A 15,536-nucleotide genomic window follows, 5' to 3' on the forward strand; every position below is an offset into this window, starting at 1 on the left:
GCACAAACCCGCGTCCCCTGCATCGGCAGGCGGACTCTCAACCACTGCGCCACCAGGGAAGCCCAAAATAGCTCTTTGTGTGTGTGTGTGTGAACTAAGCTTCCAAAAGCAGTTGACAAATTGCTTTTTTTCTATGCTGAAAAAAGGGACTGCTGTGTTTAAAAAATAAAAAGGAACAAAGTAAAAAGAAACAAATAAACAGAAACATCTTCAGTCTTTTGGATAAACCAGCCTCTCCTTAATAGACTATATAAGCGTCTTGGATGGTTAATATTTTCTGTCCATCACAGAGTGAAGTGTAGCCACTGTTCATGTTTCGTGGAAAACTGGTTATGCTGAGGAGAACAGAAGACTGTATAGAGTCTACAGGGCATTTTTAGGCTTTGGTTGACAGTCTTCGCTTTTTTTAAATAATCGTTTATTTTACCAGTGGTGGCTGAAAGTCACCAAACCAAAGAATTGATTAAGTATAACCCCAGCCAGGGATTCATAGAGCTACAAAGGCACCAGAATAAAAAGATAAGGGGAGGTCTATAGAGTCTGTTTGTATTCAGTTTTATTGATATGATTTATTTAGTTGTTTTTTTCCCCTCTACCTTTCTGAGATATCTTAATGCTATAAACAAACGGTAAATACTTTTCCTCCACTGGACAACATGGGTCGGCGTATTCTGGCCCAGATAATAATTAATGGTACTGTTCCTTCTTCCTTTCCTCATCATGACCGCCCCCCCACACACACACATTCACACAACCCCTGCTTTCTGTCACGTATACCACCATTGCATATGGTCGGTGGAATTTTAAAGGTGGGACCACTAGAGGTTCTAGAGAAATAGCAATAAATGATTCCTTTAATTTTTTTTTCTAAAATTAAGTGTCTTTTATCTTTAAACTTGGATTGCCTCACAGAATTGTTGCAAAGATAGAGGAACTATTGAAGGAAAAATTATTAGATGATTACCTCCTTTTCTGCACCAAAATTAATTATAGTTGATTAAAGATTTAAGAGATGGTATTAATTATGGATATTAGCTAAAATATATTCTAGACTTTTAATGGCCACGCACTATGGCAAATGCTTTACTGTGCTGCCTTATTTAATCATACCAGCAACCCAGTAAGAGAGCAACTATTATTCCTGTTTTACTAGTGAAGGAGATCTTGCCCAAGGTTACCTAGCTGGTAAGAAGTAGAATTCAGATTTGGATATAAAATTGGAAAAAACAAAAACAAAACTAGAAGAAAATATGGGTGAATAACTATGTAATTTGGGGCAATAATAATCCAGAAAGATTTTGGAAGCATAACATATACCATAGATGAAAATCATAAAGGAAAAGATGAGAGATTTGAATATGAAAGACCAAAAGCTTTTGTATGACAAAGAACAACATAAGACTGAAAGGTAAATGACAGATTGGGGAAAAATATGTACAATATATAATAGACCAAAGGTTAATATCCTTAATACATGATAGATATTTAAAAATTAATACTTAATCAATTACTAAACCAATTGATTTATAAAAATAAACATAGCACCCAAATAGTCAATTTACTAAAGAGTAAATACAAATGGACAATAACCTAAGGAAAGGAAAATTTAAATTTAACGAAACAAAAGGCATTTTTTTTTTTTTTTCTATTAGTCAAAGCCAGGAAGAATGATAATAGCCAGTGTTGTTGAAGGTGTAGAAAAAAGATTCATGCATTGCTAGGAGAGTTAGTAATTTGATTTTTTTTGGAGTTTTGCCTAGTAAAGTCAATAGAAAAGTGTACAAAGATAAATGCTTAAGGATAAATATTGCAGAAAAAAAGAAAAAGGAAATAATCTAAGTATCTATAATAGGTTGTATCAGTTAATAGATTGCATCAGTTAAGTGTACAGTGGAAATTAAGCAGAGCTATTAAAAAATGTTAATGTTGATGAATCTTTGTAGAGGTGGGAAAGTATTCATTATTTGTTAAAAGATAATAAATTTCCCTTGAGACACGAAGTCATAGTGACAAAATGGATTCCATTCGCTCTAGAATCCAGTCTTGCTTAGATTTGTAAAAATACATGAACTTTACAATATAATTCTTTGTATTTTCCCTTTTATAAATTGTGTTTGGGGATAGCTATTTAAGGATGGAAAGGAGAAAAATTCTTTCCAGAAACACAGTATAATTGTTTTCTACTTTTTCATATTCCATTTTGTGTTTCTCAGAATGTTTTCCTTTCCTAGTTATAACTAAAACTTTATTAAATACAGTAAATCTCAATTATATTCTGTCTGTCAAATGTAACCGTAAATATCTAACTAAAAGAACTTGACTTTTTGGAAAGCATATTTGTACATTTAGTGGAAATCAAAGAGACTGGTTTATTTTTTTCAGTCATATATATTTTGTTTCAATGTCTAGGAGGTAACTATGGGTGTCAGTAAAAGTGTAATCTGTAATTTTTATCAAAATTATTTGATTAGTTGTTACATATTATGTTGACACGTCTGTTCACACCCCAGGGCCTTATTTAACAAAGACTTGTAATCTTGAGGGGCTCATTAGAATTTCAAAAACAGCCATACTTTAACCAAAGTGTAAACCCTACAATTAACTTTTTAAGTTCAACCAACAATATTTTGATGCCTCCATCATCACTATTGAGGAAAGGGACGCCCAATTAAATACACATTAGTCTAAGAACAGTAGTGTCACCAGAACAATTCAGTAAATAAGAGTGTGTACTGTGTGCCAGGTACTCTGCTAAGATGCAACAGCTCCTGTTTTCAAAGGAGTTCACAATTCCATGGTAGAGACAGACATGGGAAAAAAAAAATACTGCAGTGTGTTGAGTTCTGGGAGTTTGTTTTAAAAAAAAACATACCACGGAGACCAGAGGTGGGAATAACTGACTCCCAGTGTCATGAAGCCTGAGTCACTGATTATGGATGGGCCTCAGTCCATCTGAGAGTCAACACACACAGGCTCTGCCACTCGCTGGTGGCCCCATCTTGGGCAACTGACTTACTCTTTCAGAGTGCTGCCCTCACCACCACCCCATCTCCTTATTGATCACAATCCATATCAAGGTATTGCAAGGATTCAGCAGTATAGAATACAGAAAGTGCACTGCAAACGGGGCAGTTGACAAAAAAATACTTTTTTTCTTTTAGCAGCATAAATAATAAAAGTATACAAGTTAAATAGGTTAATTTGTATCCTATTTAGTATCTGCAATAATTTGGAAATAGGCCAAGCTGAAATTCATTCTTGTATTTTTTATATCCTGGAGCATTCTTTGATCATTTTTTGTTTTTAGTACAATTTTAGTATACACACCCTGGCTGGTGGTGGTGTTGGTTTTTTCACCTGAGACATCATAAACCTATTTCATGGAGCTCTATAGCATTCATTCTTGTTTTTTTTCAGTTAATGATCTTTGGTTTTAAAAGATGATTCCTACCAAGGAAAAAGAAGACTTGTGATTTGCCCTTGCAAAAACATTGAGAAAATAATTCCTCATAATTCCAGCCTACTCAGCATCAGAAGCAGAAACCAGAAAGTAATCCATTTCACTATCTGATAAAAGAACAGATATAAATCCTTGATTGGTTAATGACTTAAGGCTCTGTGAAGCCAGAGTGAAAAGCTCTTTGACCACAGCGCTTCTCTGCAGTTGAGTGCTTTCATCAACTCAAGCTCTTGCTTTTTTCCAAGTTACTAAATATGAATCAAAATCATGAATTACAGTCAGGATATTTGACCTAGCCAAGTCTTAAAGCGTCTTGTCCCCATCCTCACCCTACTCCCTTTATGGGGGCTGGTTAACCAGTGTGGAAGATCAAACGAGATTGCTCCATTCATCTGTTTGTGCCAAGAAAGCGGTGCTTTTTCAATGCCTTTGATGGCACTTGGGTCCTGGCTGAGGACCACCATCAATTCTCACAAGCCTGAGCACAGGCTGTGTTTAATTCCCCATCTTCTGCACTACAGGGCTTAGGTCCAGATTTAAGCCTGTGCTTTGGCATAGGCCTTGGGAATACACGTGGAATAAGGAAGGTCCTTTGAGAAAACACGTGAGAAAAGAATATCGATGTGTATGAAAGATCAGCAACAGGATGGGTCAGATATTTTCTTAGCACAAGACTCTATCATACTTAACTATAACATAAACGCATCTTTTTATTGGACTGTAGTTGATTTACAATGTTGTATTAGTTTCAGGTGTACAGCAAAGTGATTCAGTTATACATATACATATATCTATTCTTTTTCAGATTCTTTTCCCATATAGGTTACTACAGAGTATTGAGTAGAGTTCCCTGTGCTATACAACAGGTTCTTATTAGTTATCTATTTTATATATTGTAGTGTGTATATGTCAGGTCCAATCTCCCTATTTATCCCTCACCCCCCTTTATCCCCTGGTAACCGTAAGTTTGTTTTCTACATCCGTGACTCTACTTCTGTTTTGTAAATAAGTTCATTTATACCGCCGTTTTTAGATTCCACATATAAGTGATAATCATGATATTTGTCTTTCTGCGTCTGACTTACTTCACTCAGTATGACAATCTCTAGGTCCGTCCATGTTGCTGCAAATGGCATTATTTTGTTCTTTTTTATGGCTGAGTAATATTCCATTGTATATATGTACTACATCTTCTTTATCCATTCTTCTGTTGATAGACATTTAGGCTGCTTCCAGGCTATTGTAAGTAGTGCTGCAGTGAACATGGTGATGCATCTTTTTGAATTATGGTTTCTCTGGGTATATGCCCAGGAGTGGGATTGCTGGGTCATATGGTAGTTCTGTTTTTAGTTTTTTTAAGGAACCTCCATACTGTTGTCCATAGTGGCTGTACCAATTTACATTCCCACCACATAAAAACATTTTTGAAAGTGTGTCTTCAGTGGATAAGAATTTTGACAATACCTTATTATCCTCCTAGTTTATGTGTGTGTGCACATACACACACATCTTTAGGTAGTCTTCACAACAAACCGTATTTTTAGGAAGCCTCTTACAGTTATACCCTTTTAAAAAAATCCACATATTCCACCAACATGTTTTTTTTTTTTTTTGCGGTACGCGGGCCTCTCACTGCTGTGGCCTCTCCCGTTGCGGAGCACAGGCTCCGGACGCGCAGGCTAAGCGGCCATGGCTCACGGGCCCAGCGGCCATGGCTCACGGGCCCAGCCACTCCGCGGCATGTGGAATCTTCCCGGACCGGGGCACGAACCCGTGTCCCCTGCATCGGCAGGCGAACTCTCAGCCACTGCGCCACCAGGGAAGCCCAACCAACATGTTTTAAATGCCTCTTCGGTAGAAGTCCATAGTTGAGAAATAAGTTTATATAAATTTGGTATATTTTCTTCTGATCCAGTTTCTTTTTTTTACTTTAGCACACATAGATATTACACATGCATACTATTTGATATAAATTTTTACATTATATGTACAGTCTGAACATGACATTTTTTTTAAACTCAACAATGTTTCTGAATTCTAACATTGTTTACACACATAGATTTCTTTTGCTTGTTTTTTTAAACATGGTGTGTAATATTCCATCATATAAAATACTCACATTTTACTTATCTACTCCCTTACTAATGGGCATTTAACTTGATTCCAGCTTTCAGTATTATAAATAATGCTGCCATGAGCATCCGTTTACAGGGGTCTCTTGTGGGAGTGGGTCTCTAGGGCAGATGCCTCACAGTGGGTCAGAGAGCTTGGGCATATTTCTTTTTCTTGGTGCTGTGAGGTTTTCCTTGGAACAGCTGCATTTGTTTATTCTCCCACCAGCAGCTTATGAAAATACCTATTTCTTCAATCCAGCTATATTTGATACTGTCAAGGTTTTTTTTTTTTTGCCAACCTAATGATTGGAAATATTTTTTCTTTTAAATTTATTTATTTATTTTTGACTGTGTTGGGTGTTCGTTGCTGAGCCTGGGCTTTCTTTTCAGTTGCGGCGAGCGGGGGCTACTCTTCATTGCGGTACGCAGGCCTCTCATTGCGGTGGCTTCTCTTGTTGTGGAGCATGGGCTCTAGGTGCACGGGCTTCAGTAGTTGTGGCACATGGGCTCAGTAGTTGTGGCTCGTGGGCTCTAGAGTGTGGGCTCAGTAGTTGTGGTACACGGGCTTAGTTGCTCCACGGCATGTGGGATCTTCCCGGACCAAGGCTCAAACCCTTGTCCCCTGCATTGGCAGGCAGATTCTTAATCACTGCGCCACCAGGGAAGCTCGGAAACATTATTACTTGTTTCATGTTTACACTTTTAAGAGTCCTATTCTGCAACCATGATATGTCATAATATAACAAGAGACTGCTAAAATCAGATGCATCAAAGAAAAACATATACCCAAAAGCTTATGTTCTATTGCTTTATTTCCAAACGTAAAAGGAATTGTCATTTGGATAAAAAGATTAAACTGACTCATTCTTGGACAAACATTTATTAAGCATTTTGTACTAGGCACTAGGATTACAAAGATAAACAGATTATAGTCTGACATCAATCAGGGGCTTCTCATTCCAGTAGAGGAAAGAGGTACTTAAACCAGTAGTTTCTGCACAAAGGAAGGAGAAAATCACTTTACTTGTCTTAATGGTGGGGACTGAATGTTAGAAAGGCACCAATTTCAAAGGGTAGTAAATGCCTCCTTAAGTGTTTAAAAAGATTTTCAACCTTAATCTTTAGCTGGGCACTACCGTAGTATAGATGGTACATGACAGAACTCCCCCAAGAGCCACGGTGAGCTGTAGGCAGGCTCACAGGCGGGAACCCGTCCCCAAATCCCCGGAACACAGGTGAGAGGGCCTGTGCTCAGCACATCCCCTCCACCAGCAGTGAACAGTTGCTCAGCATCTGGCACGTACTTAGCACCGTGCTAGGGGCAGAGGTGCACACACATACCAAGATGTGGATGATGAAGTTCCTGCTCATCAGAAGCTCAGGATCCAGATGGGGAGATAAGACAATTTGTGTTGAATGACACTTTCATACTAACTCAGGAAAAGAAACTAAACCAAATTCAAATGATGCTTCCATATGGCCCACAGACAATGGGCAGGAAACTTGAATGCCTAGAGAAGTGTCTTAGAGGGAAACAGTGGGTAGAATCATAAACTGATCCAGGTACTGAGCTATAGTGTAGAAGAGTAGATAAGCAGAATCGTATACAATAAGTTCTTTAATCCACAGCCCTACACGTAGTAGATATGCAATACACTTAACATCTTTTTGGATTGAGAGAATGTGTTAATGACTGGGACTCGGTTATTACTACAAATATGTCAAGAAAAATCAGTCTTTTTAGTTTTTTTGTTTGTTTTGTTTTTAGGTCAAGAAGTGGTTTTCAAGTGCCTTGGGGAAGGAATTCTTGAGAAAGCCTTTCAGGGGTATAATGCTTGCATTTTTGCATATGGACAGACAGGTAAGTAGCCACTTACAGTCAGTGATATTAAATGTGCATTTCTTAAAACATAGATATAGAAAACACTTTGGGAAACCATAGAAAAATGCTTCTGACTTCACGGGTTTGGCTGAGTTAGATAATGAAAAGTAATCCTCATTTTGAAGGTTTGAGAGTTGTGGTAACTGAGTAATTTTAGTGTTAATGAGCAAAGCTAGTTTTAAACTATTAACTGTCATTTTCCTAAATTATAGTTTTAACCTGTGTTTGAACTAGTTTCTCGGTATAAATGTAATAGTGAAAAACTGTAGAAAAACTCTTAGTGTCGTCCTCTTAGTATCGTCTAGAGGACTTCACCAGGATATTAAACAAAAACAGGCTAGTGGCTCAGCCATTAGCACCCTGAGCCACCATCATTTCTACTATAAAGTTGGAATAAATCAATAAATCATAACAATACTGCCTGTTGTCACATCACAGGACAATTAGGGGAATATATATCAAAGCACTTTCACAAATGTGAAATATTGATATTTTGTGGGTAAAATACTGTTAATGTTACTTGATGGTGATATTTGATATTTACTATGTGTACTTTTAAAGATTACATATTTGTAGCGCTTACATTAGTACATATCCATCTGTAAAAGAGGTGCCCTTTGGGTCTCACAGTGAAAGTCAAACTGGAGGCCATGAGTATAATAGAAAGAATGGTAGCCTTGGTGTCCAAGGGACAGGTCTTTGGGGGCCAAATTGTCTACTTCTGCTGTGTGACCTTGGCTGCTGTGTATGAAACACTTGTGAGGTTGAAGCATTACAATTTGCTTCCTCTTCCATTCTCCTTTCTTTCTGCTTGCCCTTCTCCAGGCTCAGGAAAATCCTTCTCCATGATGGGCAATGCTGAGCAGCGGGGCCTCATTCCAAGGCTCTGCTGTGCTTTATTTCAAAGGATCTCTCTGGAGCAGAATGAGTCACAGACCTTTAAAGTCGAAGTATCCTATATGGAAATTTATAATGAGAAAGTTCGGGATCTTTTAGACCCCAAAGGGTAAGTTAGCGGTTGAAATTAACCTTGTAGTAGGGGTAATAATTTTAAGTGATCCTGAAGTTAAAGTTGCAGGTGAGTATATGTATTTGTGCCCTTGGTCAGTACTCTAGTTTCAGTTCATTTACTGAGAAATCATCAGCTTCTCAAAGCCTGTTGGTATATCTAGTATTCCTAGTTTATCCTATATTCATGTATAAAGTTGCTTACATATGCCATTTAAAAGGATGTTTTTACTGTTTTGTTATTTTTGCCACTATGGTTTATTCATGAAAATTGAGTTAAAAATGACACATTGGTCCTTCCATTTATGTTGGAAAGTAGCACCTCTAAATTGGAGGCAAAGTGGTTGAAGGTTTCAAATGACCCAGCCTAAGCAAGTCATTCTTTTCCGGGGATGTACACTGGAATCACTTGGGAGGCTTTTTAAGGATACACTAGCCTGAGCCTCTGCTCTAGAGCCTATGATTCAGTAGACCCAGGGAGAAACCCAGGCATCTGTATTTTTTAAAAACTAGGTGATAAAAACCAGATGCGTTTGTTTCATAGAGGAAGGAGAGGGCCATTTACCTTTTTATTAATTAAAATTTTTATTGATTTAAAAATAATATATATAAAAATTTAGAAAGTAGGTAAATGTAAGAAGAAATAAAAATGACCTATAATTCCATCACTCAAAAATAACTGCTGTTAACACTTTGGTGCATTTTGATCCTGTGTTTCAAATCTATGGGGTGGATGTGTGGTATGCGTGTGTAGGTTATTCTCTAAATACAATTCAATATCCTGAATTTTTTATATAACATGATGAAAAATTTTTTTAATGTTTTTAGCAGCTGTATAATCAAGGGTATAATTAGAGGCATAAGATAAAAATTATAGATGGAAAGGAAGTGATCCAATCATCAGAAATAGTTTTAGTTATTAACTATTTAATACATATGAAAGAACATTTACAATATATGTAAGGTTTAAAGAATAATAAAATCAATGACTGTCCTACTCACTGTTTGGCTTAATAAATGGAACATGACCAATATTTTTGAAGCCACCTGTATGCTCCTCTTTGATACTATTTCAATTCCTACCATTCCTACTATTATGAATTTTATGTTTCTCATTATCTTCCTTCTCTTTAAGAGTTTACACATAATTTTGCACAATTTTTAACTGTGTGTAAGTGGCGTCATGATACACGTGTCCTTTGGTGACTTGCTACTTTTCCCCTCAATGATTCATTCGTTCTGATATATGAAGTAATAACTTATTAATTTTTACTGCTCTTTAGTATTCCATTGTATAATTATACCATTATTTATTCTATCTCCTGTCATTTGTGTGGTTTCCACTTTTTACCACTACTGTGCTGCTCTGAGCATTCTTGTACATTCCTCCTGGTGTACAAATGCAGGAGTTTCTAGGGAATACATCTAGAAGTGGAATTGTGGGTCAGAAGCTACAGAATCTTCAACTTTGGTACTGCAAACCTGTTTTCCGAAATGGTTGTACCAGTTTACACTCCCACCAGCAGTGTACAAGAATCCCAGATGTTAGACACCATCAGAAGCACTTGATATTGTGCTAGATTTATTTTTTTCTTGCTCATGAATAGCATTAAAGAATCTCTGGTTGTGCAAACAGACTGAGCCGAGTTCTGAATCCATGGGCATCAAAGCAGCTCTCTTGAAACTGTGCACTTGGTCTGCCCTTGTTTAGAGTACAGCAGAATTGCTTGTTGTCACATTGCATTCTTCATCCTTAAAATAAAGTTAGTAAAACCTACTTTGTGGAATTGTGAGATTAAGATTAAGTGAGATAACTGAGAGGTTCTTAGGGAACAATGTCGAGACTTCGGGAAGTGCTCCTCCTTAGTTTCTTTTTTCCACACTTGAGTGATGCCAAGCATTGACTCTTGATTTGAAAAGTGATTAGTATCTGATGAAAAAGGTGACGTATACAATATGTCTATAATATATATTATAGCTTTACTTTTCCTCTCAATTATCTATTGATAAGCTCTTCAAATGGGTCCCAAACCAGGATTGCCATTTAAAAATTCAAAAGAGCCCTAAAATCTTCACCAGCAGAGCCAAGTCTAAATATAGGATAAATATCAGTAACTACAAGCAACTATTCTACTATAACATTACTTTCTGTATAAAGTGGTCGGCACAGAAGCAGCGTAAATCAATGCTGCTGATCTGAAAAGGTAAATTAAAACACTTTAATATTGTTCACTACTTGCTCAAAACTTTAAGACATTACTTACTGAGAATATGCTTATTTATAGAATAGCCTGAAGGTTAAATTCAATTCTGGCATGTTCTTTGCTTCATTTTCTTTTTTTCCCTCCTCCCACATGAAATTGAAGTTCATCTACTAAAGCAAGTTGGCCTAACCTAGTATTCTGTGTACTGGCTGTTTAGTTTGGGAGTAGAGATAGAATTTTTTAAATAGTACGTTACTTTAAATAGAAATCAGAGTATAAAAGACATTCCTCATAAGGAATGCTGTTTTGCTAATCCAAATAAAATAGCTTTTAGAATACTTTTTGATTGTTAAAAAAAATTCCTTTGAAATTGCAATCTTAGTTTCTGAGTACTTTTAAAAGTACTTTCTTTTTAGAAAGAAAAGCTCAAGTTGGATCTGACTCATTCATTCCTTTTTCCTTTCTCTCGAAGGAGTAGACAGTCTCTTAAAGTTCGAGAGCATAAAGTTTTGGGACCATATGTAGATGGTTTATCCCAACTGGCTGTCACTAGTTTTGAGGTAAGTGCCATTAAAAAAAAAGTCATTTAAAAACTGACAGTAAATTGAAGTATATAGGTAATGTTGAATATATTTTTATGTGAATGCTTTATAGCATACTGATACTGTTCATGGTCTCAGAAATGCAGTATTAACCACCCCAAACAGAAGAAAGGGCTTTAATCACAGTCTTCAGCCTGCTTGGTTGTGAAGGGTTTGCAGTACTGTCGGGAGGCCCAGTGTTTTGAGATTGCTGAGTATTTTCACTAATAGCACTCTGCTGAAACAGTTCTCCCTGAAGTTTCCAGTGATGTCCTTCTGGACAAATGTAAACAGTATTTGGTAGTTATTTCAACCCTTTCTCTTTGACAAGGTCTCCTGCCTTAGTTTCCATTACTTTTCACTCTTCGGCTTCTTCTATTTTTCTGAATCCATCCTTCCTCCATTGACCCGTTTCCTTGTCCTACTCCTTGACTTTTATGCCTTCTCATGTCCTGGCTCTATGTTTTGTCCCTATTTTTATTGTCATTACTTTGGAAATCCCATAAAAGAAACTGCTGTCTATTGCTGAAGAATACCAATAAATAAATGAATGAGCAAATACATCCCTCCACTTAGAAGTGCCATCTATGTGTTGTGTTTGTCTTTGCATCATTTCAGACTCAATAGGACTAAAATTAATCTGCGAGATAACTGTCTCCAGCCATTTAAACATAGACAGTTCTATTATTGCTTAGATCAGAAATAAAGTGCAGTCATTACTTTGAAAACACTGAGATCCTGAAATGAATGAAGACTCCTCTGGCATGAAGGTGCTAAGTCAGCACTTTTGCTAAGGTGCCTGGCTCGTAGCTCGGTGTTATAAGGATCAATGTCCATCTTCTCCTGTTACTCATTAGTAAGAGCTGGGGAATTTGTGATTTGCATTCAGCTCTGCCTCTTATTAGGTGTGGGAAGAGTTATTTGACCTCCATGAACTTCAGTGTCCTTGTGTGTAAAATCAGGAAAATACTTCTTTTATAAAGTTCATTCATCAAAAATTGTTTAAGAGCCATAGGTTCTGGGTGTCCTAAAGCAGGTATACAGAGTCGAAGAAAGAAAGTTTCCTCTCCTGGGAGAGCCACAGTGTTGGAGAAGGGAGGCAAATAATCAAGCAGTAGAGAGCTGTGCAGGAAAGTTAGAATAAAACAAGGTAACTACCGTTATTGAGTATCTGGAATGCTCAATAAATATTAGCTCTTTTCTCCTTAGTAACTTGCAAAGGGAAAAATAGGTACTTAATAGAGAAAGAAGACAATTGCAGGATGGAAAGAATGGGGGAGCGGCGGAGTCAAGATGGTGGTGTGGGAAGACGCGGAGTTAGCGTCTCCCCACAACTTGGGTGCCTGTGTGCCACTGGTGGGGGACTCTGACACACAAGGAGATGGGAGGAACCCCAAAGTGAACCAGTAGGATATAGGGGGACTGAGGGGGGAGGAGAAGTGGAGGCCAGACAGGATCGGCACCCCTGAGGCCGGGGAGATCAGGAGAGGCAGGCAGGAGGGACTCTCTGGGAAGAGCGGGAGAGGAGCAGAGGGCGAATACCTGGCCCACTTGGGCCGGGGAGCCTGCTGAGCTCCCAAGCTGGTACCCCCTGGCCCAAAGCTCCATCCGGGCCACGTGGGTCCTGGGAGCAAGGAGGGAGGCCCGGGAGGTCAGGAGAGACAGGCGGGGGAGCCATCCAGGAGGAGTGGGAGAGGAGTGGAGGGCGATTGCCCTGCCCACTCGGGCACAGGGAGCCTGCTGGGCTCCCAGGTGAGGTCCCCTGCCCTCTGAGACCAGGGGTGGGGGGCACACCTGGGACCCTTCTGTTCCTTGAGCCTAAGCCCCACCCCCACCCCCACCAGCTCCCAGGGCCTTTTCCAGCCCTGTGGGCCCTGAGCATTGGCCCCACCCACCACCCAAACCTTACCCTTGCTTAGGCCCCACCCTCCACAGCCAAGGCCTTCCTCCACAGCCAAGGCCTTCCTCCCCCCTGCCCCTTTTTTTTGTTGCCCCAGGTGGCTTGTGGGATCTTGGTTCACGAGCCTGGGTTCAGACCAAAGCTCCTGTGGTGGGAGCTCCAAATCCGAACCACTGGACTAACAGAGAACCTCAGACCCCAGGGAATATTCATTGGAGTGAGGTCTCATGGAGTTGCTCATCTCAGCACCAAGACCCAGCTCTACCCAGTAGCCTACAAACTCCAGTGTTGGAAGCCTCAGGCCAAACAACCAGTAACATGGGAACACAATCCCACTCATAAAAAGAAAAACCAAAACCAAAACCAAAATGAGATGGCAAAAAAATATGTCACAGATGAAGAAGCAAGGTAAAAACCTACAAGACCAAATAAATGAAGAGAAAATAGGCAATCTACCTGAAAAAGAATTCAGAGTAACAATAGTAAAGATGATCCAGAATCTTGGAAATAAAATGGAGGCACAGATTGAGAAAATACAAGAAATGTTTAACAAAAATCTAGAAGAACTAAAGAACAAACAAACAGAGATAAACAACACAATGACTGAAATGGAAAATATACTAGAAGGAATCAAAAACAGAATAACTGAGGTAGAAGAACGAATAAGTGAGCTGGAAGACAAAATGATGGAAATAACTGCTGAGGAGCAGAATAAAGAAAAAACAATGAAAAGAATTGAAGACACTCTCAGAGAACTCTGGGACAACACTAGACGCAGCAACATTTGAATTATAGGGATCCCAGAAGAAGAAGAGAAAAAGAAAGGGACTGAGAAAATATTTGAAGAGATTATAGTTGAAAACTTCCTTAACATGGGAAAGGAAATAGTCACCCAAGTCCAGGAAACAGAGAGAGTCCCATACAGGATAAACCCTAGGAAAAACACCAAGGCACATATTAATCAAACTAACAAAAATTAAATTCAAAGAAAAAATATTAAAAGCAGCAAGGGAAAAACAAAAAATAACGTACAAAGGACTCCCCATAAGGTTCCAGCTGATTTTTCGGTGGACACTCTCCAGGCCAGAAGGGAGTGGCAGAATATACTTAAGGTGATGAAAGGGAGAAACCTACAATCAAGATTACTCTGCCCAGCAAGGATCTCATTCAGATTCGATGGAGAAGTCAAAAGCTTTTCAGACAAGCAAAAGCTAAGAGAATTCAACACCACCACACCAGCTTTACAACAAATGTTAAAGAAACTTCTCTAAGCAGGAAACACAAGAGAAGAAAAAGACCCACAAAAACAAACCCGCTCCAACCAAAAGACACAGACTGGCTGAATGGTTACAAAAACAAGACCCATATATATGCTTTCTGCAAGAGACCCACTTCAGACCTAGGGACACATATAGACTGAAAGTGAAGGGATGGAAAAGGATATTCCATGCAAATGGAAATCAGAAGAAAGCTGGAGTAGCAATACTCGTATCAGATAAAATAGACTTCAAAATAAAGACTGTTACAAGAGGTAAGGAGGGACACTACATAATAATCAAAGGATCAATCCAAGAAGAAGATATAACAGTTATAAATGTTTATGCACCCAACATAGGAGCACCTCAATACATAAGGCAAATGCTAACAACCATGAAAGGAGAAATCGACAGTAACACAATAATAGAAGGGGACTTTAACACTCCACTTAACACCAATGGACAGATCATCCAAACAGAAAATAAAGAAACACAAGCTTTAAATGACACAATAGACCAGATAGATCTTATTGATGTTTATAGAACATTCCACCCAAAAGTGGTAGAATACACTTTCTTCTAAGTGCACATGGAAAATTCTCCAGGATAGATCACATCTTGGGTCACAAATCAAGCCTCGGAAAATTTAAGAAAATTGAAATCATATCAGGCATCTTTTCCGACCACAATGCTATGAGGTTGGAAATCGATTAAAGGAAAAAAACTGTAAGAAAAACAAATACATGGAGGCTAAACAGTGCACTACTAAATAACCAAGAGATTACTGAAGAAATCAAAGAAGACATTAAAAAATTCATAGAAACAAATGACAACGAAAACTCGCCAACCCAAAACCTATGGGACGCAGCAAAAGCAGTTCTAAGAGGGAAGTTTATAGCAATACAGTTTCACCTCAATAAACAAGAAAAATCTCAAATAAACAGTCTAACCCTACACTTAAAACAACTAGAGAAAGAAGAACAAAGAAACCCAAAGTCAGTAGAAGGAAAGAAATCATGAAGATCAGAGCAGAATTAAATGAAATAGAAACGAAGAAAACAATAGCAAAGATCAATAAAACTAAAAGCTGGTTCTTTGAGAAGATAAAATTGATAAACCCTTAGCCAGACT

At 38.3% G+C, this 15,536-nt stretch overlaps 1 protein-coding gene across 1 annotated transcript in view; it reads left to right on the top strand.

Moving 5' to 3' along the window:
- Positions 1-15,536, top strand: part of KIF13A (kinesin family member 13A) — a 227,081-nt gene that overhangs the window by 127,068 nt on the left and 84,477 nt on the right. Inside the window, 3 exon segments of the mRNA XM_055079543.1 lie at positions 7,343-7,435; positions 8,282-8,462; positions 11,141-11,228. Coding sequence (XP_054935518.1) covers positions 7,343-7,435; positions 8,282-8,462; positions 11,141-11,228 — 362 coding nt within the window.

The sequence above is a fragment of the Physeter macrocephalus genome, chromosome 18 (genome assembly GCF_002837175.3).
Source record: "Physeter macrocephalus isolate SW-GA chromosome 18, ASM283717v5, whole genome shotgun sequence".
NCBI lineage: Eukaryota > Metazoa > Chordata > Mammalia > Artiodactyla > Physeteridae > Physeter > Physeter macrocephalus.